The sequence below is a fragment of the Gobio gobio genome (assembly GCF_949357685.1).
Source record: "Gobio gobio genome assembly, chromosome: 17".
Classification (NCBI taxonomy): domain Eukaryota; kingdom Metazoa; phylum Chordata; class Actinopteri; order Cypriniformes; family Gobionidae; genus Gobio; species Gobio gobio.
In genome coordinates, this window is record NC_137110.1 from 10406149 (window position 1) to 10431417 (window position 25269).

General features: G+C 36.8%; 1 protein-coding gene across 2 annotated transcripts in view; it reads right to left on the reverse strand.

Moving 5' to 3' along the window:
* cntn4 (contactin 4) overlaps positions 1–25269 on the reverse strand; it is a 229651-nt gene that overhangs the window by 50623 nt on the left and 153759 nt on the right. For both annotated transcript variants that reach the window (XM_079841184.1, XM_079841185.1), the window contains exons 9-11: positions 22880–23019; positions 17475–17604; positions 14340–14490 (exon numbers count right to left, since the gene is read on the reverse strand). In XM_079841184.1, the coding sequence (XP_079697310.1) occupies positions 14340–14490; positions 17475–17604; positions 22880–23019 (421 nt within the window). The remainder of the gene's footprint in view (positions 1–14339; positions 14491–17474; positions 17605–22879; positions 23020–25269) is intronic.

Below are 25269 nucleotides of genomic sequence, written 5' to 3' on the forward strand. Positions count from 1 at the left end.
CGCACATCAACCAGAGCAAGAGCAAGAGCAAGAGCACACCCATCCATGAGCTTTGTTCGGGTTACAGGAGCCGTTGACAGCGCTGTCATTTTGTTTTTAGACCACAAAATCAACAATGTCACTAAGGAAGTGTGTTTCTGGTTGTGAGGGAAAGATAACCTTGTTCAGCTTCCCAAATAACCCAGTATTAAGGAAACAGTGGATGCAGTTTTTCCATTGCAGCAACAGAGTTCTGCAAGTGTGTGTGTTTGTTCCCGGTCATGAGTGGAAACAGCAAGCGGTGAGTGAAACTGTATCAAATGTCTGTGTTTTGTTGGCAATCGGCGCACAAGTGCAAATAATGTAAAGAAAACAAACGTATAGTGAACAGAAAGTTATCCAGGGATAATGCCATGATATATATTGTGTGTGTGTGTGTGTGTGCTCGTGGCTCTTTAGCTCCACCCCCCGGCATGCCTGCACAAGCTCGTCTGTTTTTGGAAAGAATCGGTACAGTGTATCTGTCTTTTATAAATATGATAAAACTTAAGACTCTTCAGAGATATGAAGGATGCAATACTACTCTATAGGCACTCAAGATTAATATGAGACTGGCAGAAACTGTGTGTGTTATGTACCCTTTAAGGCTGCACAATATATTAAAACAATTTAAAAATCATAATAAAGTATAGCGCTATCATTTATAAACCTACACTAACACAAGAGAATACATCAGTATGTTTCTAAATATGCAAACTGTTGTTCATCGCAATTTCAAAATATAAGTTTAAAACCTTGCTCCGAGTTTGCATGTTTTGATGGCCACATATTCTTGTACGAGAAATTACAGTGGCTGTAGCATTTCTATCGTAAAGAAGTGGCCAAATATTAAAGATTAAGTGGAAATTTGAATTAAGTGTTGTTTAGGCAATATTAAATAAGAATTTGATTATGCTGTAAAATGTACTAACAGCAATCACCACAGTAGGTGCTCTCTGTAGGCATTTGAAATAATGCACAATGTACATAAGTTGATTGTTTATAATATGTATATTACATTGTTCTTTAACAGGGTTGTTCAATAAAAATATTATACGATTACTTAGTTAATTGTCAAAATAATTGACCAATTACTTGATTACCAAAATAAAAGTGACATCTTAAGTTAAATAAGTAAAATGCACCTGCATTGTTTTGCATTTTGTGAGTTTACAGTCATATTTTATCATTGAAGATTTCTTAAACATAGTGTTTTTTTTTTAAAATAGTCTCGTCTCATTCTTGTGAACCCAATCTCGTGTATCATATCGTCTTGTGAGTAAAGTGTATCATCACACCCCTAGTAATTAGTGAATTTAATTGTTTTAAAAAATGTTCAAAATATTAAAACTTTCCAGGTTGCAATGGAATTTTTTTTTTTTAAATGTAGATTTAGACATTTTGACCCCATTGTATATTTAAGAAAAATACATATAAAAAAAACTTGTTATGGGACTAATTGTCCCATGGAGAATTTAATTAAAGTTGCGCATCAATTGTGTGAGACTGCAAACATTACATTAGTGGCAATCGATGTGCTGTCCACCATCTTGATTGACCAATTGTCTGCCGTGCAAATCTATACCTATAGATTGTCTGTGGCACGGCCGCGCCACACGGCATATCAAATTATGCTCTGCTAGTTAAAGAGTCTTTTAGCCAACATTAGCAAAACACAGCCATAGGAGGTTAAGTAAATGACATTCTATTTAAAGGGGCGGGTAATATATTGATAGAGACCCTCTATGGTCGGGTTTTAACCACGAATTTGAAGCTTTGGGGCATGTTCCAGATCTCCGCTGGTGGGCCCATTCCCCTTCAAATGACATTCCACTGACTGACACCGCCTAATTTCCCCTGGTGAGAGAGGAATATGAAATTAAAATGAACCATATGAGCTGGCAACACAACAGTTTAGGCAGATGAGGCTTAAGGTGAGCTAATGAGGAAAATGTATTTGGTATTTATTTTTTGGCTGTGAGAAACGTTCTGTTTTATGGCACCATCATGTTCAATCTTTGTGTCCATGAGACTGCAAGTTCCAAACAGGTGTTCAATTAGTTAAAAAAGAAAAAAAGCAGAACAAAAGGCATCGCCGAGGAAAAAAGAAACAGAATGCGACATGACAAAATAAAAAACAACTTTCTTTTTTTTCTTTAATAACTGCAGCATGTGGCACACATTGTGTATTTTTACCATGATTATTAAATTAAACCACCTGGTTTTGAAGGAAAGAAGAGGTTAAAGCGAGACGTCAAAGAACTCTGAACGAATAAATTCCGATCCTGTTAAGCATTAGACTGAAAATCAAGTTAAAGCTTAATTCTGTAATAACAAGATAAGGGAAAGTGGGCTTAATTAGATAAGTAAACGGATCCCAGCCCTCAAACGTGTCCTATATCAGCAATGACAGCAGCTCTGCTCGCCTCCACAAACTCTCCTATACCGAGCTTTCCGAATTGATATCGCGCCGCCCTTCATTCACCTGCACTGCAGCCTTCTGTGGCAGACGCGCTTTTAAATGGAAATCATCCTGACAAGCAATCACTTCATAGAGTGTACTCATCCCACTCCTCCTCTCTTCATCTTTCGCTCTCGCTCTGTAAAGGCACCGACCGCATCTACAAGTGGGAAGTTAACTCAACATTAGCATGTTATCACAAGACGGTCGACTGTTTTATATAGCTGTAAAATTATGTTCATGAAAAACATGTCCAAGGCCAAACAGATAAATAAATTATACTAGAAAAAAATTATATTAGCAATGAAGCCTATTTTTAGAACCACTGTGTTTTTGTGACAATTAAGCACATTATCGTCAAAAACAATTACTGTAATGTCTGGACATTTTAGAATTGTAATTTAAGATATTTAAACAAATATACATTAAAGGTAGCACACAAAATACTACTTTAATGTATAAATAATTATAATATCAAATTTTTTTGGCATGAGAATTGGTGGAATCATGTTTATTGTTAAGCATATGTCCTAAAATGTGCTTCATTTTCTTTAAGAAAAATATAAAATCTTTGTAATACCTTACAATAAGGTCTCATTTGTTAACATCAGTTAATGTACTAACATTATATAAAAAATGAGCAATTAATTTGCTACAGTATTTATTCATCTTTGTTAACATAAGTTAATAATAATTCAACTGTTCATTGTTAGCTAATGTTAGAGCAGGTCCATTAAATAACGTTAACAAATATAACTTTTGACTTTAATAATATATTAGTTGAATGTTAACTAACATTAAAGTGATACTCGCAAAAAAGAAAATTCCGTCAATAATTCCTCGCACTCATGTCGTTCCAAACCCGTAAGACTTTCGTTCATCTTTGGAACACAAATCAAGATCTTTTTGATGAAACCTGAGAGCTTTCTGTCCCTCCATAGACAGCGACACAACTGACACTTTGACGTTTCAAAAAGTTCATAAAGAGATCGTTAAACTAATCCACATGAATTGAGCGGTTTAGTCCAAATTTTCTGAAGAGACTTGTTTGCTTTATATGATGAACAGATTTAATTTAGGATTTTATTCACATTTAAACATTGCCAGCAAACCATAGACTGTAAAAAAAATGGACATTGGTCACTTTCTGAAGAGCATTTTTGAAGCCTAAAGTTGGCCATTGCCATCTTGGCAGCGCGTCACTCCCGGATAACACAAAATGGGCAAAGAGGCGGGACGTGGGTGGAGCTGAGGTGACGTGATGACTAACAGACAGCAGACAAACGACAATCCACCTGTCACTCAAAGTGGCCACGCCCTTAATTATGAGGAACTTTAAGGCTTTATATAATTTAAACGAATGAGTTATAAAAAAATTCACCCCCCTCACAGTTGTCATGAAGGCCAAAATTAGCTATATAGACCAAAACCACAATTTGTACCAGACTGTAAACATGTTTTTTTCTAATGTAAGTTGGGCATTTTAACATGGGGCTCAATGAGATTTTGCTCCCTTTTGGAGCCTGTCTCTAGCGGCCAGTCGATGAATTGCAGTTTAAGTCACTTCCGTATTGGCTCAAGAGAAACTGGGATGGTGCACACCAAGCGACTGAATGTTATTCAAGGCCCTGATATAGTTCTTTGCTTAGAATTAAAAAGAAGTTGTAAATTACTTTGCAGCAATATGCTGTTAACAAACATCCAGATAACTTCCACGACAGATGAGGTAACTCAAACTACACTGTTATGATAGTTTGATTATAGAGTATATTTGAGACTACCTAGGAATTTGGGGAAGGTCTCGTTTTTTAAGTTTTGTTATAAGCTGTTTACACATAAGTCATTTTCAATATAAGTATGTGTTAACTAATGTAGCTAACAAATGTTAACAAATTAAATCTTAAATGAAACAAATTAACCTTGTAAAGTCATTTCCTGATTATTTCTTCTGATTTTCGGATGCAATTTAAATTCTGTGAGATTCGCCCATATACACGTTTGGCCCAGGTTTTCCTATCTACTTCCTCTGCAATAGTACCAGAAACCAGAAATTTTATGAAGATCAAAAGAAGACAGTCCAAATTTCCTCCAAAACCCATTCCATCATATATACCAGGCAACCTTTCATCTTCTTCAAAAGGCTATTCTTTGAGAGAGGGCAATTTCAGACACACAGCTTTGCGAAAAAAGAAAGTCAACTCTCCATTAGTTTGTCTTTTACAAATTATGCCTCCCCAGAAAACCTTTGATCCTTTGTGCTAACTTAAATTTGTACATCTAATATTGTCACCTAGTACCGAACGTGTACAGATTTCAGATTATGAAGAGTTAATGAATCTATCCTATCCATCTATCCTCTTTAAAACCACAGGCAACTCTTTGTGCAAACACATATAAGCCTAATGAAATTAAATAAGTCACCATTAGTAAAAGAATGACCCAAATCAGTGGACCATACAGACACTTAAAAAAAAAAAGCTGCAATATTACATATTCAAAAGGACACACAGTGGCTGTAATTGTGTGTAACAACTAGCCACTGTTAATAACCTCCCTTGGGCTGCACCGAGCCGCACACAAACTTATTACATCCTACTGTTTGTTAAACAAGTGCACATCAGCATAGCACAGGCAAAAATTAGCTGTCAACTCAACCGCCGCGATCCTACACTATTGCACAGCAGTCATGTACAATCAAGTCAAAATCAGCTTCGAAAACATGCACTCGGGCGCAGCAAAGTCAGCTCGAAAACATCAGCCCATCCGCTGACCTGTCCTACCTAAAACAGCTGATTGTATATCTAGAACAAATCCCCTGCCCTATCTCTTTTATTTATGTGTTTCTCCTATGGGTATTATTTATTTTACTGCAGTGGACGACTTTGAAAGGGGTTTGCGTTTCAGGAGCTGCTACTATCTTCTTACACAAAAAAAGAAAAGAAGTTCACCTTGCCATTTCAGCGGCTCTTTCTTGTCATTGATGTCATCTAAGTTGATGACCCAGCACAGGACTGATATTGTTTATTGTACAACAACAACAACAACAACAACAACAACAACAAAAAAGAGTCCTTAAAATCAAACATTAACATTTATTAATATTACAGTAAACAGCGTAGGTCCAATAAAATACTAATTAACCTGGACTTTCTATGAAGCCCATGCTTATAATGAATTGATTTATTAAGTATTACTATTCTATAAATATATTTTTAAAGACTCATAAAGACCTATACTGCATTATAAGAACAGTTATAGTTACTTTTATATTATTTTGTATAATCACTTATGTCATGCATTTGCTTTTTCAATGTGCATGCTCATAATCCATTATACATTGATTTATTAAGTATTAATTAGTCAGTCATATGGTTCCATGAATGGTCATTTTGATTTGTTAAAATCTCCTCAGCCATATGCATGGTATTGCTTATAGCAGTTTGAAACTATACTTTAAAGGCCCCCTGAAATCAAAATTTAACACCCTCAAGTTGGCCGTCGCGCCGGTGCGATCGACTCGCTTTTTTTCTTCTCAGTGCCAGAGTTTTTTTTATCATTCAGGCAAGTGTTATACATCATTATAATCTGCTATGTTTCTATTTTTTTGTGTACAGTCACAAAAAAAACAAATTGTTGTGCTTTTTGCAAAATAAAGAAAACAAACATGATGCGTGATCTGCAGCCTCTCTATTATTATCAAAGACGTTCATTCAGATAGTCTGCAGAAAAAGGAACTCTAGCTTAGTGAGTACTTGTCTCACAAACATGAGACATATGTCTAAAGAAACGTTGAAATTTTTAAATAATGTCAATCAATTCGAAAACAAATATTCTGTGTTTATGTAATCTGTTTGAAAACGGAGAGATGTCAATCGTTCGCGAGTATCTCATTATTCGCTAATGCGACCGCGCCCACGGAGCGCGCGTTCTTTAGAGATTCAAATTTGGCGATCCATGCGTCAACGCCCACACATCAACTCAAACAAACACATCAAGTGTAGTGCTATACTTCAGCTACATCGTTTTGAGACACGTTGAGGAATAATCCTGGAATAATTTAACTCATGAAAAGCTGTTCATTTCTAAGAGCAACGGATTTAGCCGCTGATTGTAAGGTAGGCTAAGTTTATTCTGTTAGCATCTGTGAATATTAAACGCAAAAAGACTGTATGAATCAATATTACTGTTTTTTTAGCATGAGACTTCTTTCAAAAAAATTAAAAATAGTACACTGCAAAAAATACTCTTCTTAGTATTTTTTTCTTGTTTTGTTGAAAATAAAATCAAAATGAAGTGAGTCTTTGCTTTAAACAAGCAAAATTATATGCCAATGGGGTTGATTATAAGATTATAAGAAAAATAATCTTGTTTCAGATTGAAATCTTGTTTTTTGTTTTCTTACCCCATTGGCAGATAATTTAGCTTGTTTTAAGCAAAAGCTCACTTCATTTAGATTTTATTTTCAACAAAACAAGAAAAAATATATTGTCATTTTACTTATCTAGTAAATGCATCTTGATTTAAGAATGTTTAGATATTTAGACTAGAAACAAGACAAAAATACTAAGAAGAGCATTTTTTGCAGTGTACTATTTTTAATTGATTTTTTTAAATATTCTTAGCTTTTAGTATGACTATGTTAGCCTTAAAGGGTTAGTTCACCCAAAAATGAAAATTCTGTCATTAATTACTCACCCTCACGTCGTTCGAGACCCGTAAGACCTCCGTTCATATTCGGAACACAAATGAAGATATTTTTATTGAAAGCTGATGGCTGAGAAAGGCTTCATATAGGCTTCTATTGGCATTCAGTACACTTATACTCCCAAGACGGATAAAAGGCACTCAGAACATCGTTACAAAGTCCATCTCACCACAGTGTCTCTACAATAATCTTACAATGCGACGACAATAGTTTTTGTGCGCAAAAAAAATCAAAATAACACCTTTTTCCAACTTGTTACTGCCTTCCGTGTGTGCCTCCACGACGCATGCGCGAGAATATGACGCAGATCCGGCGTTCGGACAGATGACCCAGAAGTGATTTGTTTACAATCAGAGGAAGACGCGCGTATCTCAGCTGTTGGATTCTACATTGATCGTGCTTTAGGTCTCGGCGTAGTGCTCAAAATGGGGTTAGATTGCGCATTTCATGGATTCTCGAACCCCGGCGCTACGTCATATTCTCGCGCATGCGTCGTGGAGGCACACGCGGAAGGCAATAACAAGCTGGATAAAGGTGTTCTTTTGATTTTGTTTTGCGCACAAAAACTATTGTCGTCGCATCGTAAAATTATTGTAGAGTCACTGTGGTGAGATGGACTTTGTAACGATGTTCTGAGTGCCTTTTATCCGTCTTGGTAGTGTAAGTGTACTGAATGCCAATGGAGGCCTATATGAAGCCTTTCTCAGCCATCAGCTTTCAACAAAAATATCTTCATTTGTGTTCCGAATATGAACGGAGGTCTTACGGGTCTCGAACGACATAAGGGTGAGTAATTAATGACAGAATTTTCATTTTTGGGTGAACTAACCCTTTAAGGTTAGAAATAAGCTGGTGTGTTCAAAAACAATGACAACATTCGCATTTAGGAGATATAAGCATTCAAAACTTGCAGTCTCTTACTTCCGTTAAAATGGATCACAGATTTTTATGACATCAGCTTCTCATCACATCTTCTGTCCAATCAAATGCTCTCTAGAATCTGAAGTCCCGCCCCTACATTATGAATAGATGCTGAAGCTGCGTCTGAAATCGGTCAGTTGTTCACACATTTTCTACATGGTGAATTGCACATTGCGCACTATATATGGGATAGGAAACGATTCAGACAGTGTAAATATGCTTTCAGTTGAGGCGAATAAAGTCTGGTTTTACATTAGGTTCACGAGCACGCCGCAGCACACATACACACACCAACTGCTCTGGTCTACACTAGAGACATTAGATCGCAGAGCAGATCATATGCGTGAGTTGGGCAGACAACAAAACATATCGGACGCATTTAAATTCTGCACAGAATGCTGTATTTCAAAGCGATATGGAGGAGATTATGATGATAACCGGTTAGAGATTAGGAGGAAACTGGGTTTACCAAACAGAAAGGCTTAAATCAAACTGTGATATTAACAAAACTGTTTTAAAAAAGGGGAGGAGCTGCTAACAGCTTGAGCCGTTTCAGGGGAAATTACGTCAACACATTGAATAATGCTGTGCGTTTCAAGGCACTTCAGAGGGCCTTTAAAAATAATGTTGCCGTGCTATTATGTACTTTAAAAAATATATTTTTGTACTAATGATTTATGTTTTTCTTCCTTATTGTATTACAGGAATCATTGCTCATTAGTTACATTTACAAATAAACAACTTAAAATGTATAGGCCTAATGAGCACATCTTCATGATTTCTTAACATTTGCTTTAGTAAAAATTGCATCCTGTGTTTTCACTTTCTTAAGAACACAACATGGCAATTAATTACAATAATTCACTTATTTGACAGAAATCTAAATTACTAAAAAAGTCATTGTAACTATAACACAATTATACATTATAGCAATGATGCATCTTTATAAATATATTAATGGAACCATCCGACTCAATACTTCCTTTATGTATAAATACTTTTAATATATACAACTTAAATAATATATTTTTATGTCAATGCATATGGTCTCAAAATATCTTCATTTTCTTTAGGCAAAAAAATGTTGATTTTGAAGAAATCCTTGCTGCTGTACACGTGATTTGGCTCAAAAAAATGACTAGTTTACGAATACTGTGATACTTCACTCATGAACGTGCTAAAGACAGCAAGGGTAGATGTTCCTGCGACTAATTTAAGGGTCACGACCTGCTAGTTTAGAGCCACTGATCTATAGAATGTCCAGGTAGACACATCAGTTACAAAAAAGACAGAAATGGCATCCCCCCCTTCCTTTCGATCTCTCTCCTCTCCTCTCTGGCAGAAAAAAAGGGGCTGCTGCTATGAAGATGGATTATCCTGCTGGTGACACCGTCTCCTCTCCTTCTCCGCCATCAAGGAGAGCTTGCACAATTATGGCAATTAATCTTACACAAAAGGAGTTCAAATGCACCCTGTTTTGATTAGGTCTGGCTCCCAGACAGGTGCTTGCACTCAGCATGCATCCACATACACGCACGCACGCACTAACGCCGATTTGCATAAAACAATACATCTGATTATGAAATAGTCTCTAATGGCATTTCCACTTAATGAGAGTGGTGTCTTTATACCTGCTGTTGTTTGCAAGGTAAGTGTGGAAGGTAAGTGGAATAAAACACATCTTAAAGCTGACTTGCAACCCTTTTTCATTTCCCATATGTGGCATATAGAAAAAAGGAAGATGGGACTTGATTTTATTAGACCTATCAATGGGTTATAACATTTAATTAAATGGGGGTCTAATGCTATATTTCATGCATTCTGACTTATTTACACTGTTAAAGAGTTGGATTCTCATGCTAAACATGGCCAAAATTAAAAAAAAACGAGTATTTCTGTACCAAATACACTCCTTCAGGATTCGAATACATTTTAGAAAGTTTTTTTTGAGTGTGGCCCTGCATGACTAGCCTGGCTCCGCCCTCCTACGTAGTTCCGCTCAACTTTTCCTTCAGTACTACGTCTGGGATTGCGGTATATTCTCTGGTTTTCTAAACGTTTCCAAATGATGAGATGAGAGCAAGAGCGCGTCCATCAACAAGCTTTTTTCGGGTTAAGAAAGCCATCAGCAGCGCTGTCTTTTTATTTTTAGACCACGAAATCAACAATGTCACTAAAGAAGTGTGTTTTTGTTTGTGAGGGAAAGATAACCTTGTTCAGGTTCCCAAAAAACCCAGTGTTAAGGAAACAGTAGATGCAGTTTGTTTTTCCAGAGCAGTAACGGATTTAACGTATAGTGAATCGAAAGTTATCCAGGGATAATGCAATGATGTATTTCGCACACCTGCACAAGCTCGGCTGTTTCCAGAAAGAATCGGTACAGCTTATCTGTCTTTAATAAATATGATAAAACTAAAGACTCTTTAGAGATGTGAAGGATGCAATACTACTCTATAGGTACTCACGATTAGCATGAGGTTGGTAGAAACTGTGCATGTTATGTTCCCTTTAAGCTCCTGGTTTCTATTGGTTAGCCACACCATTGGCTAATCATTAAAGTGAATAAAGAAAGTACTTTAACAACAATAAACTAAGGAAGTGAAACACTCTGTTGTACTGTACAACTTGTACATAATGGAGCTTATACAGTTTTTATAATGAGTAACAGGAATGAATGTCAGTATAAGAGTATGTGTACATACTGTAAGTGTGCGTAGGCATAAGGTGTACAAGAAATTGCCAAAGGAGCTTGAAAGAAAGTCAGCATTTTCAAGAAATACATTCAATTCTGCAAAAAGTTCCCTGGCTGGCTTCCATCTATTGACAATGCAATCAAACACTCTGACCAGACCTCGCTGGCCACAATACAACCTGGGACATGTACGTGCAAACTTGTGATTTATCCATTTTTCTTTTTAATTACCTCTGTGTCAAAGATAGGTGAGGAGGTCTAGGTGGAATACCGTTCATGATGGAATGGCAGAAAAGAGCATTATTTTGTCCTAAACCACAAAGAGGGCCCAAATGGCATCAAAAAATAATGTTTTAATAAGACTTCTCAATAATGAATACTCAGGATTTGCCTTTTTCCCTGACTGCAAAGGCAGAGTGGCAAGTTTTAGTATTTAAATATCTTGTAAGATATGTATGGTGTCTTTAAAAAAATGACAATTCTTTAGATCCACTTAAACTCAAAACACCCATTCGACACCTAAATGGCTTCTTAAAATTCAAATAAGGCTCTTAGCAATCTTTGTAACTACGGAACACTTGGTTCCCCAAAAAGAAAACAAGCACTGTCTAACACGATATTTATAGCAAATAAAGCACAGCAAGGACTATTATCTAAAGTGGTAGGGTTTTTCGTGCCAGGCAGGACAATGAAAAGTCTTCCATAATAAGGATAGACAAGATAACAAGACCCCAAAAAGTATTGGGACACTTAGGCCACACTTAAAATGTCTTTTTTTTTAACCTTCATTTTGAACAGTATATATATATTGTTTTGCTTGAAATGGTGCATATTTTATTTTGATATTTTGTCATTGAATCAAAACACTTTTGGGACCACGTTATCTTCTCTACACCATAAGAAGTGCTCAAGGATTCCTAAAATTCAACCATAAACTGGACAACACAGTCTCTATTTTCCAAATCTGTTTGTGAATAAAATGTCTGAAAATAGTGTTTAAAAGAATAGGGAAGAGTGAAAAGAAGAAAGACGTCTCAAGGCAAATCAATTTCCTGCCTTGACTCTTCAAGGTGTAGACATCAAGAATTCCTCGGCTTTGCTGTCCTCTCACACAGGACAGCTCAAGGACATTGACAGCATAACCCCTATGCAAACGGCCTGCCACTCTGTTTGATGAGCACCAACACCAACTTTGTATATGTAAACGACGGGCAACCGTGGTGTGCACACACTGGCAGATGCATACACAAACCCACGCAGACGCCCTGAACTTTGCCTATCGCAGTGTGGTCAAACGCAAACGCTCCGGGTCGGTGACATACTGCACTTGTATCAAGCTGGGTCTGGTTGAGACAGAGACATATGTTTGTTGATAAAGGCTGGTCTGGCAGGGACGCTGACCTCCTACTAAGAGTGCAGAGAAGTTGATTAACACCCTGCCTTTGCTCAGGAGGGAATATTACTGGTCACCTGATAAACCTGCAGAGTCCAGTTATGAAAGACTGCGTGTTACCGGAGCTGTTAATAAGAACATCAGGCTTCATTTGAATAATAATGTGTGCTCGCTGATTTCGGTGCAAAATGTGCATCTTTTAGAAAACTTCATCACAGTTGAAGTGATGAAATATATACGAGTGCTAAAAATACATTGCATGCAGGGCTTGACATTAACACCCACCAACCCGCCAAATGCAGGTGCATTTCAGCAGTCACTCCTTCTAGCCACTTTGACATTTTACATATAATATAAATATAATATATACATTTATATATTATATGTAATATATACATTTTTCAATTGTAGTCGTTTAAAAAAGGCATCTGAAATAATAAACTGAGTCCAATGTAGTGTTGTCAAAAATACTAAAATATCTGAAACGCTTCCAATATCATTTTCCGCAGAATACACAATATCAGCTGCACTTTCTCGCTCTCTCATCTCTCTGCGAGTTGACACACAAACCTGCCTCCCCTCATTTGCTCCGGATGAATATTGTTGCTTGAATTTCGGAGTGGGATTGCGCATATTGCGCATAATTTTTCCGCAGATTCCAAAAGTGTGCGCTGCACAAAACCACCTCTCAGTCCTAAATTGAGTTCTTTTCACTGCTTATTGCACTTAACAGTCAAATACACAAAATAATGCTAAAATGCCGGTCTCATTGTCAGTCACACAGTCAGTTATGTTTTAAATTAAAATAAACAGTTGAGAAAGAAAACGCATGTGTAACAGTATAATGGATCCGTGTGTCACATGTTACCTGCCAAATTATAAGATAATATAAAAAATATCTCTATAGCAGTTTTTCCCTGTGGTATCAATGTCAAAATTGTGACTAATGAAAATGCTTAGTGGCTAGTAACTTTGGAAACCCACTAGCCACAGTGGCCGGTGAGAAAAAAATAAAAGCCCTGATTGCATGCAATATCTTATTAGAAAAAAATTACCTTTAGACAATATTTTGGGGCGTTATAGCCCTGCTGGAAGAAAAGCCTCCAACTTAAACCAGTTTGAAATAGACTGCTGGTTTTAGAAAGGTTTGTCAGCTTTTTTTTTGTTGTTTAATATATTTTACAATGTACATCTATTCCTGTGTGGGCAAGGCTGAATTTTCAGCATCATTACTCCAATCTTCAGTGTCACATGTCCTTCAGAAATCATTCTAATATGCTAACTTGGTGCTCAAGAAACATTTCTTATTATTATAAATGTAAAAAAAAGGTTTTGTTGATCAATATTGTTGTGGAAACAGTGATAATTTTGTTCAGGATTCGATCATGCACAGAAAGTCACAGAAATTCAACATAGATCTTTTTTGTAACATTATAAATGTATTTACTGTCACTTTTGATCAATTTAATGCATCCTTGCTGAATAAAAATATTAATTTATTAAAGACCCCAAACTTTTGAACGGTAGTGTGAGTAATAAAATATAATTTGCATTCACGTTACCCTAACATTATTATATTTTATATAATCATATTTGTATATCTATATAATATTTTATATTTCTTTTTATAATATTTTAAGGCAGTATGTTAGATAACAGGGCACAGTTTAGAGATCCGCAGGACACCTTTGCAGAAAACGGCCCACTGTGAGGCTCTTGTGTTTAGGGGGGAGAGCAAATAACAGAAGGAGATAGTAAAACAGAATGAAAGGAAGAGAAAAGAGCAGTTGAAACTGAAACACAAAGCCCACTAGAGACATATCGTTGCGACCCTTAGCAGAGACATGCTGAGACATGCTTTTTCTCTGGCTGCTGTAGTGGGATTCCACAGGCAGAGATGAATGGCCAAAGTCAGTGGCAGCGCTTTGTTGCAGTGAATAACAGAAATGATTTGACAAAGACATTATATCAAAAACCAGATCTGGAGCACAACCGCAGTATTGTGGGCTCATCATCCTACAGTCCAGTTGACTGTTCCTGGATCAGATTGGAAACGCTTAGGTTTTGTAGCCTTATATAAAAAGACAGCCAATAGAGGAAAGGCTCCGCAGATATGACTAATGACATCTGAGTGGGATAAGGGAGTTACCTGCTGCTTTCTCGGAGGGCGTCGTTGCCTTTGCGCCAAGAGATGGTGCCTCGAGGAGACATCTTGGGCTTGCATTCAATGAGAACATCACCACCTTCTCTCACTAAAGTGTAGCTCTTTAGCTGGTTTTGCGAGAAATCTGGAGCGATAGCTGAAATGAAAGAGCAAGTTTTCAATTATATTAAGAGTATACGTCAACAGAAAGCACAGAAAATGTAGTTTAAATTATAATAGCTGAAACTCTGTCTCAGATAATATCTATATCAACAAGTTATGACAACATGTTTTTACATTGTTTTAAAAGTAAATTTAAAACATTCTCAACACATTTTTTTAAGTCAGTTTAAAGCCACAATATGTAATTTTTCGCTGCTAGAGGTCGCTTATTCAAAACAAAGGCATATGACGGCGTGATGATTCTTGACGCCTCGATTTCGTAGAGTTTTTTTTTTATGCCGCAGACGACCACTTCCGCTTTTTAGATACATTATTTGAGTGTGTTGAAAGTTATGTTATAATGCTACTCTGTGGATTCGCTCGGCACTACTATGAGACACTTGTTGCACACCGCAGTAAGCTAGATCAATATTAGGCATGGTAAAACATGGTACTTGTGGTAAATCAAGAAAACATGATTTAAACAATAAGACTAACTGCGTTGAGCTATATAACAATGATTCATTTGTCGATGAATGTATCCAAACAGTTGCTCATCTGTCTAATAAAACACATAATATATTAAACATATTTGGTGTTTTAATGGTTTCTACAAAAAAATCGAAGGTAACGTGGGTATGATGCCATTGATAGGCGACACGCCTGGTTAAAATGGCTTATTTCTCTGGATTTAAACATTCTTTGAAACATTTGGGATAATGTAAGTAGTCAAGTCAACAAAATATATAAATTGTTCAAGTGGTTTTTGGATATTTTAATCCAAAAATCTTACATATTGTGCCTTTAATGTAATTTAAATTGAAATTACTTAAAGGGGGCATACTGAGCTTTTTACACTGTTAAAGACTTGGATTCCCATCCTAAACATGGACAAAGTTTAAAAAAAAAAAGTTGGACATTTGATGGAGTATTTCTGTGCCAAAAATACTCCTTCCGGTTTCTCATAAGTTTTTCGGAAAGTTTTTTTCGAGTATGGGTATATGTGACATCAGATGGTGCGGAATGTCCTTGTACGGGCCGTACGGGCTCTTCTCCCGGAAGGGCGCGCGCGCGACTAGAGCGAGAGAGCAATCCCAGCGATTAAGGTTCACAGTCGTGTGTTGGTAGCAGGCGGTGAGTAAAACTGCCTCAAAATCTGTGTTGTTAGCTATCGATTCCATTGTTTTTCTATGTAAAGATGCATAGCTCAACGCAATAGCTGTGCGCGCTCGTCATTCTTTAGCTCCGCCCGAACGATACGTCCCCAGCCGCTCGGCTTTTTTCGGAAAGACTCGGTACAGCGTATCTTTCTTTTATAAATTTAATAAAACTAAAGACCTTTCGGAGATATGAAAGATGCAATAATACTCTATAGGTACTCAAGATTGACATGAGATTCACTGAAAATTTGTGTTTCACCCCCCCCCTTTAAACATCCAAATTGATTGTACTTAAAAATTTAAGGAAACAACTTCTTTTAGTACAAATACAGGAATATTTTATAATCAAAACAAGTGGCAAGACAATTAACCTTTAGCTGATATATGCACACTTAAAATGTACGGTTTTTCTCTTTTTGATATAGTCCACTTTAGACATTGTACTAACTATAAGTAACTACATGTCAACTAACTCTCATAAGTGTATTATAGACTGTCTGCTTAATACCTGCTAAGTACATGTCAACTTGTTCTACTAACCCTAACCTAACAGTCTACAAATAATCTAATGAGAGTTAGTTGACATGTAGTTGGGCTATCGAAATAACGTGTAAACAAAATAAATCAACACAGGAAAGAAATCAATGTCAGAGGGTAATTTAAATGACTCTTATAATTACATTATTCAAAGTAACTGATTGACTATAAAAACAATCCGATCACCTGCTATGCTAGTGTGCAAACAGAACAGGCTGAAAACGTCAAAGCTCTGGCCTAGCGGTTTGCTATGTGGTGCTCATGTGGTCACATGTTTGAATCCAGCTTTGACATTTCCCCCTCTTATCCCCGTTATTTCCAATCCTGTATCTCACTGTGCCAATAAATCAATGACACACAAAGAGCCGCTGAAATATTTAACAACGATAATATTTAACAACTGAAGACCATCATGCATCAGGCCGATTTTTCCCTTCATATTTGACCATAATTACAGGTATGCAGACTTGAGGATTAAGGACCATTTAGAGCACATCCTCTCTAATCATTTTACTTCAAAGGAAGACATGTGTACGTGGGTACGTATGATGTAGAAACAGAGATAGCAGAACAGAGGCTCGGCGTATGTGGCACACTTTAATTATTACACACTCCTTTTCTCTGTTAAGAAAAACAAAGGGAAAATGTCACGTCCTTTCCTCTTTTTTTCACATTCCCCACTCAAATGAGTTTTTATTATGATAATTTCTCCGGCTCTACAATCTTCACACTCTGTCTTTTAAAAGGCACTTCAATTATTTTATCTGCGCAAGGGACTGACAATTATTCTCCTGTAAGTTCAGTTTCTTGGCCACTTTGGCGGCTGAATATTTATGGCAAAACAATAAACAAAGAAAGCTGTGGGTGAATAGAATATCGCTGTAAGACGGCAAGTAAACAGCTCTGGAGTTTAGTGCCCGTGACAATCGCAATGCCAGTTTAATATGCAGTAACCATTTGTACTAAGTCATTTGTATTTTGACTTCCTAAACAAATGTAAACACTATGGTTCTTTCAATCAAACATTTTTTCTGTTGTGTGCTACTAGTGAGGCATAAATTAACTTCGGAATAAGAAGGAAATACCTATCTGCACATTCAATGAACAATATTAAACATCTAATTGCATTATGACTCATAAGTGGCCATTATCAAGAGCATGTCGTTGAGATAAAGAGTGTAAGCTTTATTAAGGCAGTCATTATTCTGCACTTTACAACTGTATAAATTCACAAACCAAAGCTAATATTCCAGTCTAACTCGACTAACCAGGTTTCACTTACCTATAACTGTGAGTTCAGCATTGGAGTACACTTCTCCATACTTGTTCCCAGCCACACACTGGTACATTCCAACATCGGAGAGCTCCAGGTGAGTGATGGACAGGGCACCATTAATGACCTGCACCCTCTCCTGTGGAAAACAGGATATCTCCGTTAAGAGTCTTTTACTGAGATTGGTAATCTGCATAAAAGCACAACGTGTCTGGGAAGGTAAATTACGTCTGGAGGTTGATGGAAACGATCATAAATCTGAGTGTTCATTACTAATGGGAGACACTGCGTAGGGAGGCTGCTCAAAAACGATGGTAATAAATCTGTATGTTTATGAGAGGGAAATAAAACCCCGGCTTGTTTACTTCTTAACCAGAGCTCAAGCCTCTGTATTCTCGAGTCGTTGGGAGGCTGGATGATGTTTGCCATTATAAACAAGCTGGGCTAATAATTTAACGCTGACAGCTTTATACCATTTGGAGTATGTGATGGAATGAAGTTTGCATGTCTTCTGATGTTAACTAAACTTGTTTGATGAATATAGTGCATTGAAAAAAACAACATCAAATGGGTAAACTAGGTTTCAATCCTCCCAAGACATCTTAAAACACCAGGACACTGCAGTCAAAGGAATGTGATTTCACTGAGCACAACATGTTCCTGGATCAACATCTTTGTTGATTCTGGACCAACATTCCAATCAACCAATCAGATTGGAGGGACAAGTTTACAGTTTATGTCAAGTTTAGGTTTAAAACCAGGGCTAGGTGCTTCTATATATATATATAACCTTCAGACAGAGTCACCTTGGAGAGCATTTAGTTTCCTCCTCATGTTTCCTTGCAACAGACATAAACAACATTTTAAAGGCTCATAAAAAGACAGGTTCATATTAAAAATGGGCATGAAAAGTGGCAGAACACTCGCTGCTGTGGTTTAGAGAGCATTCTGTCCTTTCATATTTCACATTTTGCCCTTTAACTTCATTCTTCCTACACAGGGAATATTTCACCCCAAAAAAGAAAATAATTCAAAGCCATGTTGACATTCAAACCAACAGCACAATTGCGAGTGTGACATTGCTTTTACATAATAGTTCAATAATTCAATAAAAAAAAATGTTGCACGTTACATGCTGCTCACAATATTGCTTATTAATTTGTTCTCGGCCTACTAAATAAAATAAGTCCAAGCAACACACCCAGCTGTATCATTCCAGAATGAATCTGTGTTTTTGAATGATTCAGTTGAGTAAAAGTTAACATTTATTTAAATGTATTTAAAGATTCATTTATTCATAAAGACAGTCATTCTGAATGATTCAGTGTTTTTGAAAGAATTGGCTGGGGAAAAAAATCCACTCATTCATAAGGACATGCAAGCATTTCGTTCCTGAATGATTCAGTGTTTCTGAATGAAATGGTTGAGTTAATGATTTAATGTCTTGTAATACATAAATGCTATTTATGTGAGGAAATAAGCCAATATTTTTTTAATTTTGAAGTCAAAAGTTAAACCTAAACAATACCTAAAACAAATATTATGTTAAAATGTGTAAATTTTTTTATATGTTTATCATAATGTCACCCCCCCCCCCCCCGGATGCATTTGTAAATCTTCAAAACCGATATAAAAAATGTCTCACTTTTGATGCAACCTGCTGAAAGAGTCCAAAAAATTCCCACCAGATGGACAGCTACCAATAGCAGACGGAATAGCACTCTGCAATTTATGGTTTGGAATGGCATGCAGAGTTAATAATGACAGAAGTTTCATTTTAGAGTGAACTCATTTGTGAAGAATTAATTTTTCATTTTCCTTTAATGTTAATAAAGTGTTAACTGTAGTCACGGCTATATAAAACAGCAGTTGGTCCTTCGGATAATCTGCGCTTGAATGAGATCTGTGCCTGGTGTAGTCTGAAATGGAGAGGAGGAGGAAGGGACAAATGCACAATGTGGGACAAATAAGACTTCACGGAAAATCACATGGTGGCATATAGCAGTTTGGAGTGAGGCGATGCTTAACTTTACTACCACACTAATTAACCGTGACGTTCTTCTTAAATCAGCAGTTTTGCACGTGACAGGACCTGAGGGAGGCCACCATCTGCACGTCGGTGCTGAAATGCAGTGATTGGCAATGTCACTGCTCGAAATCCGTAGGGTCAGGACATAAACCGCAATGCATGACTACAGTTGCGGAAAATTCTCATCCTGATATGAAGTGCGTGTGCACGGCTGCATGGATGTTTTCATTTCCTAAGTCTTGATTTAAATCTACGCCTTCTAAAAGACGATAATGTCTCCATGTTAGGCCTCATTACCAGTTCCTTACTGTTGTAAACACTGTTTTGTGTTATGTGGTACATACTACAAATATAAACTTGGTTACATGTACGCAGTATGAAAAAAACCCCACAATGATACGGGTGAACAAGATCATTGACACGTTTATTACTAGATTAGCCAAGACACGGTATGTGCCTCACATCATTTTCCTTTCTCTTAGTGACTAGAGCGTCGCAGTGATTTACAAAGAAGAGGTTCTTAGCTGGTCACCTTAGCAATGCTGCCTTCCAATAAGGCAGAAAGAACACGAAAGGTCCCAATTGATTAAGCACAATGAAAATAACAAATGGTATAAGTCAACAACCCATGCTTTTGCTTCATCCGTGACCTTTAGTTATGCAATTGATTAAAGCTCTGATGTTGACGGTGACATTTGGAGATTGTAATAATTCTGCACTGATTAATTCATTTAACCAGGATACATTGAAAATCAACATTTCAGAATCAAAATGTAAGCTAGGGCCATGATTCAATCAAGAGATTGTTGTGCCCTTGGGACATTAGTCTGCCATAGTACAAACCGGGTGATATTTATTCAGCGCTCAAAGAGGTGTACTTCCAGAAAAGCACAAGGTCTTACAAATCATTTTTAAAAGCATAAATGCAAAATAAAAAGATTTTATTGCATTTCAAATTCAAGTGCACCTTTTGGCAATTGCCTTGGCACACGGACGCACCTGTAAAGCATTGATCATTATGCAAATGTGGTTTTCAAATACAAATTCACTCAACAAATGGGGATCCCAACCAGCTAAATCTGCATTCAAAATCCTTTCCTGAGGTCCAACGCATGTTAATGAACTTGAGCTTTTTTGACTGCAGTGTATTCTGCTGGAACCGTTCTCTAATAAAGTGCAAAACAATGAAACGGACAGACTGCTAATTATGCAGCGCTGAGAGAAATTCTAATCTGGTGGCGTGAAAGATGAAAAAGAATGAGTGACAGATGAAGACAGACAAGTGACCATGTCTCTGAGCACATAAACAGCCCTATACAGTGTCTCTAAAAGGATCAATATCTTTTGTTTTGTTTGCACCCACATCGCATAACGAGGCTAATTTACATGAAGTTTACTGATTTGTTTATTCACCACACCATAGTTGTGCCAAAGAGCTGCTAGTCTCTAAAAATAACTTCATGTGCTCAGAGTGTGTGGAATTCTGGGTGAAATGCTCTCAGTGGAGACAGGTTGTGTATTACATAGACTGTTGAGACATATAAATGTTTATCACCTCTTTCACTATAGTTTAAATGGATTTCAGAGAAAGACAAAACAATAAGAGCTTTGCTAGTGCACAATAAAGGTTTATAAGCCTTCTAATGGCCTGCAAGAAAACGGGCTTAAAATCGGCTCTTTTAGCTCAGAGATTTAATGGGAGATTGTTGAGTATCTTACATCTTGCGTTAGGATCGACTGTATTAAATCAAGCCTTAATGTTCATTAAATGTATTTTTACTTTATTTAAGGACTTCTTAAATGTCCTTCATATGCAGAGCTTGTGTTGTTTGGTGATGTTTGTAGGTTGCAAACCAGTAATGATGTTTATGTAATGATGAGCAGTAATGATGATTAGAAGAGACTTAGTTAGCATGCTCCTCTCAGCACCTTATTTAAAGTTGACATGAAATCAAAAACTGTCCTATTTACTTACTTAATGAACTTTACCGGTCTTATTGGAGATAATATATCAGCAATAGCCGTCATTTCACCGCCTCGGTTAACTTTAGACCCGATGAAGTCCGGCTATGACTAACCCACCTCAAGCCAAAATAACCTTGACATTGGTTACATGTCGTTTTTGCCAAAATAACTTGCGAGATGTATGATAGCCAACAGTGATTAGAAGGTGTTTGGTTTCATTTCTTTGGTTAGGCGTCTATTCAATTTTCACTGACAGCCCAAATTTTGCCTTGTTTTAGCCTAGACGTCTGGGCTGTGTTTGGACGGCTATTAGACGTCTTTTAAATGCAAAATTGCTTGTTGGGTGTTATTCCAAAGAATTTCATCAAAATGTTATAACTTTCTCCACTTCAAACTGATCTCACCAAGGCTGCTGAAGTTTCAACCAAAATATACTGGCAGTGTTTCAGGAGAGCAGCAGACCTCCAAAACTCAACTGCAAAGTCTTAAAGTGCATTTTTCATGATCCAATAAATTCCAGATGGATAAAAATAATTTTTTTTCTCACATTAAACATTCTGAAAAGTCACATGAGGGAAGTAAAACGGGTTGAAAAAGTCATTTCATATCACCTTCAAGCATCTAAAAAATAACTTGGACAAACTCACAAAAAAGGAAGAGGTATGAAATGAAAATGTGTTTGTTCAATCTTTGAAATGTGATGTTAGGGAATATTGGTAGTGCTTTCTTCTAGCTATTGCCACCTTGAGTTTATTGCATTTTTGGGGAACAAGTGGTGGATATTTGGAAGCTTTTATGTTCTCAATTTTGTCTTTTCCTATTGGTTTGATAATTCTGGAGTGGCCTATATAGAAGGTCCGCAGAATGACATATCAGGTACTCCATTGGATTCACTTTGATTTAGATGGTTATAGAGAAGCCATTAAGCAATACACTTTAAAGCATCGGTCTCACAAGGTTAATAAAGATGTCTGGCAGGTCTACTGTGATGACTGTTATCAAATCACTGATATAACCTAAAAACAAGTCAATAAGTTTCTCCATTTTCTTTGTATCGTGCATTCCGTTATTTGTATTTTCAAATACAACATTTAACATTTAGGTATAGTTAATTAAAAAAAAATCCAAGTTCAAGATTTTCTTTCTCATGTGGAATGATATTTTGAAGAATGTTTCAACTGTTTTTAGTCATACAATGAAAGTCAAAGGGGTCTAAAACAACAGTATGGACAAAAATCTTTTCAAAAATATCTTCTTTTGTGTCCAACAGAAGAAAGTAAGTCATGAGGGTGAGCAAATTATGAACACATTTTCACTTTTGGGCAAACTGTAACCCTTAATGCAATTTCTATTATTAATCATTGTCAGTGTCTGTTACAAAAGTCTGGTGACCGTCCTCAAACCTCAGAGGTGAACTGACCTCAGTGGTCTCCAGGTTCTCTCCATTCTTCATCCACCTGTAAGAAGGTTTGGGTTTCCCTGTGGCCTTGCATTCCCAAACCAGAGAGTCATCTATGGCCTTCTGCACATCCTGGGGCTTCTCAATTAGCTGGGGGGAGGCTGAAACAAACAACAGCAGAGGTAATAACCTTGATTATTACCTGTTACGTGTCCTTCAAAGCCAATTTACATTCTTAGAGCTATGAACTGTGGGAAATGTGCAACAATGCCACATAAGAAAACAACAGCAGTTACAATAGAATGAGCCTGATTCACACTTCCACTTACATGGGTACATAAAGGAAATCACATCTAATATATTAGTATTGTCTAAAAGCTAATACCATAAACTACCTCAAGCAATGCCGTTAGGGTAAATTATGGCTTAATTATAAACAAGCTGTATTGATCTTTATCTTTTAAATGCATGTAACTCAAACCTAGTAAATAATTGACAAAGAGCACATTTAGGGAATCATTTATGGACATTTTCCCTAAAAGGAAACTAAAAGACAGATAAGAATGGGCAGAACTCTTACAAACAAACAATAAACAATGTGTGTAAAGTGTAAAGTTAAGCCAATGACCGATTCCCATTGCATATAGGTAGTGATGTCTGATTCATGGATGAATCTTGGAGTCAAATCTATTCAATGAATCATTTATTCACAAAATCAGTCTAAATTATTAATTCATGATATGACTCTTGAGTTCAAAACTTACTGTTAACAGGATGATTATCGGTGAACAGCTTACATTTCGGTCACTTTATTGCTAACTATTGTAGGACTCCGGAAGATTTAAAATACATCACTTAAGAAACCTCCCAGCAAGCAAATTTGCGTTTAAACGACGTCTAATTGCTGTCCAAGCGCAACCCTGATGTCTAGGCTAAAACAAGGCAAAATTTGGGCTTTCAATGAAAATTGAATAGACGTCTAACTATAGTCCAAGTATAGACTAGTCATCTAGAACATGATTATGTAAAAGAAAAGAAACCAAACACCTTGTAATCACTGTTGACTTTGCTTACATGATGGAATATCATACATCTCACAAATTATTTTGGCAAAAACGACATGTAACCAAATTCAAGGTTATTTTGGCTAGAAGTGTAGAACTATATCGGGTCTATAGTTAACCTAGACAGTGAAATGGCGGCTTTTTGTACTTTTATACAAGGTTTTCTACTGATCAAATCTTCAACTTTAACATTTTGTCCCCCAATCATGAACATTTACAATATTGCTTTAATGGGGATTTTTTGGGGATTTTGCATCCTTCTTGAAACTTGAAAAGCCCCAGTCCATTGGGCACTAATTGCACTGAAAAGACCCAAGCAATTCTTTGAAAAAAAAGAGAAAAGAATCAAAGAGCCAAACAGATTTAGAATAACATAATAGCAAAAATGACAGAATTTATATTTTTGAGTAACCTGTACTTTTAATTATATTCCCGTTGCGGCAAACCAGTCACATTTCAGTCGCAAACTGAAGTGCTGCTTGGGATCCCTTAGTCACTGCCACTCAGTCTATCTCAGACTCGCTGGGAGAGTATTGACTTTTAAACCCCACTGTTTAAATGAGAGTAAGCAGTCAGGGCCTGACTTAGCCTTGCCCACAGGGCACACAATCACTCTCAACATTTCACGCCCACAAGTCAAACTTGAGAGGAATGAGAGGTAGAGAGGTCAGAATGAGCTCTCAGCATCCTTAATACCAACTGAATGCTTATTCAGTGGCATACTGTGATTATGATAGACGTGTTCGGTGTCCCTGGCAGTCATAATGTACTCTATGGAAGAACATACCTTGGGCTTTTCTTTGTATACAGAAACTCTTGATGCAAGAATCCTTTGATGAAACGTACAGTACATGACCTCCAACACTACCTACAGAATGCCACATTCAACCATTAATTGTGCCTCTTTAAAGTGTTCATATCATGAAAAATCGATTTATTTCTAAGGATTAAGGGTGAAAAATGGTGAAGTAAAACTAAATGACTGTTTTGATGCAAAAAAACCTTGACTTACATAATATTTGGGGGAAAAATCCTAAAATTGATGACATGACCCCATTAAAGGGATAATTCCCTCAAAAATGAAAATTAAATAAAAAAATTTACTGGCTAATCCAAGCTTTATAATGGCAGTGTAGCCCAAAATTTGAAGCCCAAAAAAGTGCATCCATCCATTATAAAAGTAATCCATACGGCTTTAATAAAGGCCTTCTGAAGCGAATCAATGGGTTTGTGTGATGCTGCGTTCACACCAAACACGAATAGAGCGTCAAAATCGCACCTACCGCGTCTAGTTGGACGCTTGAACATTTTGAATCCATTTGTGCGTTGAATTGGACGCGCATTTAA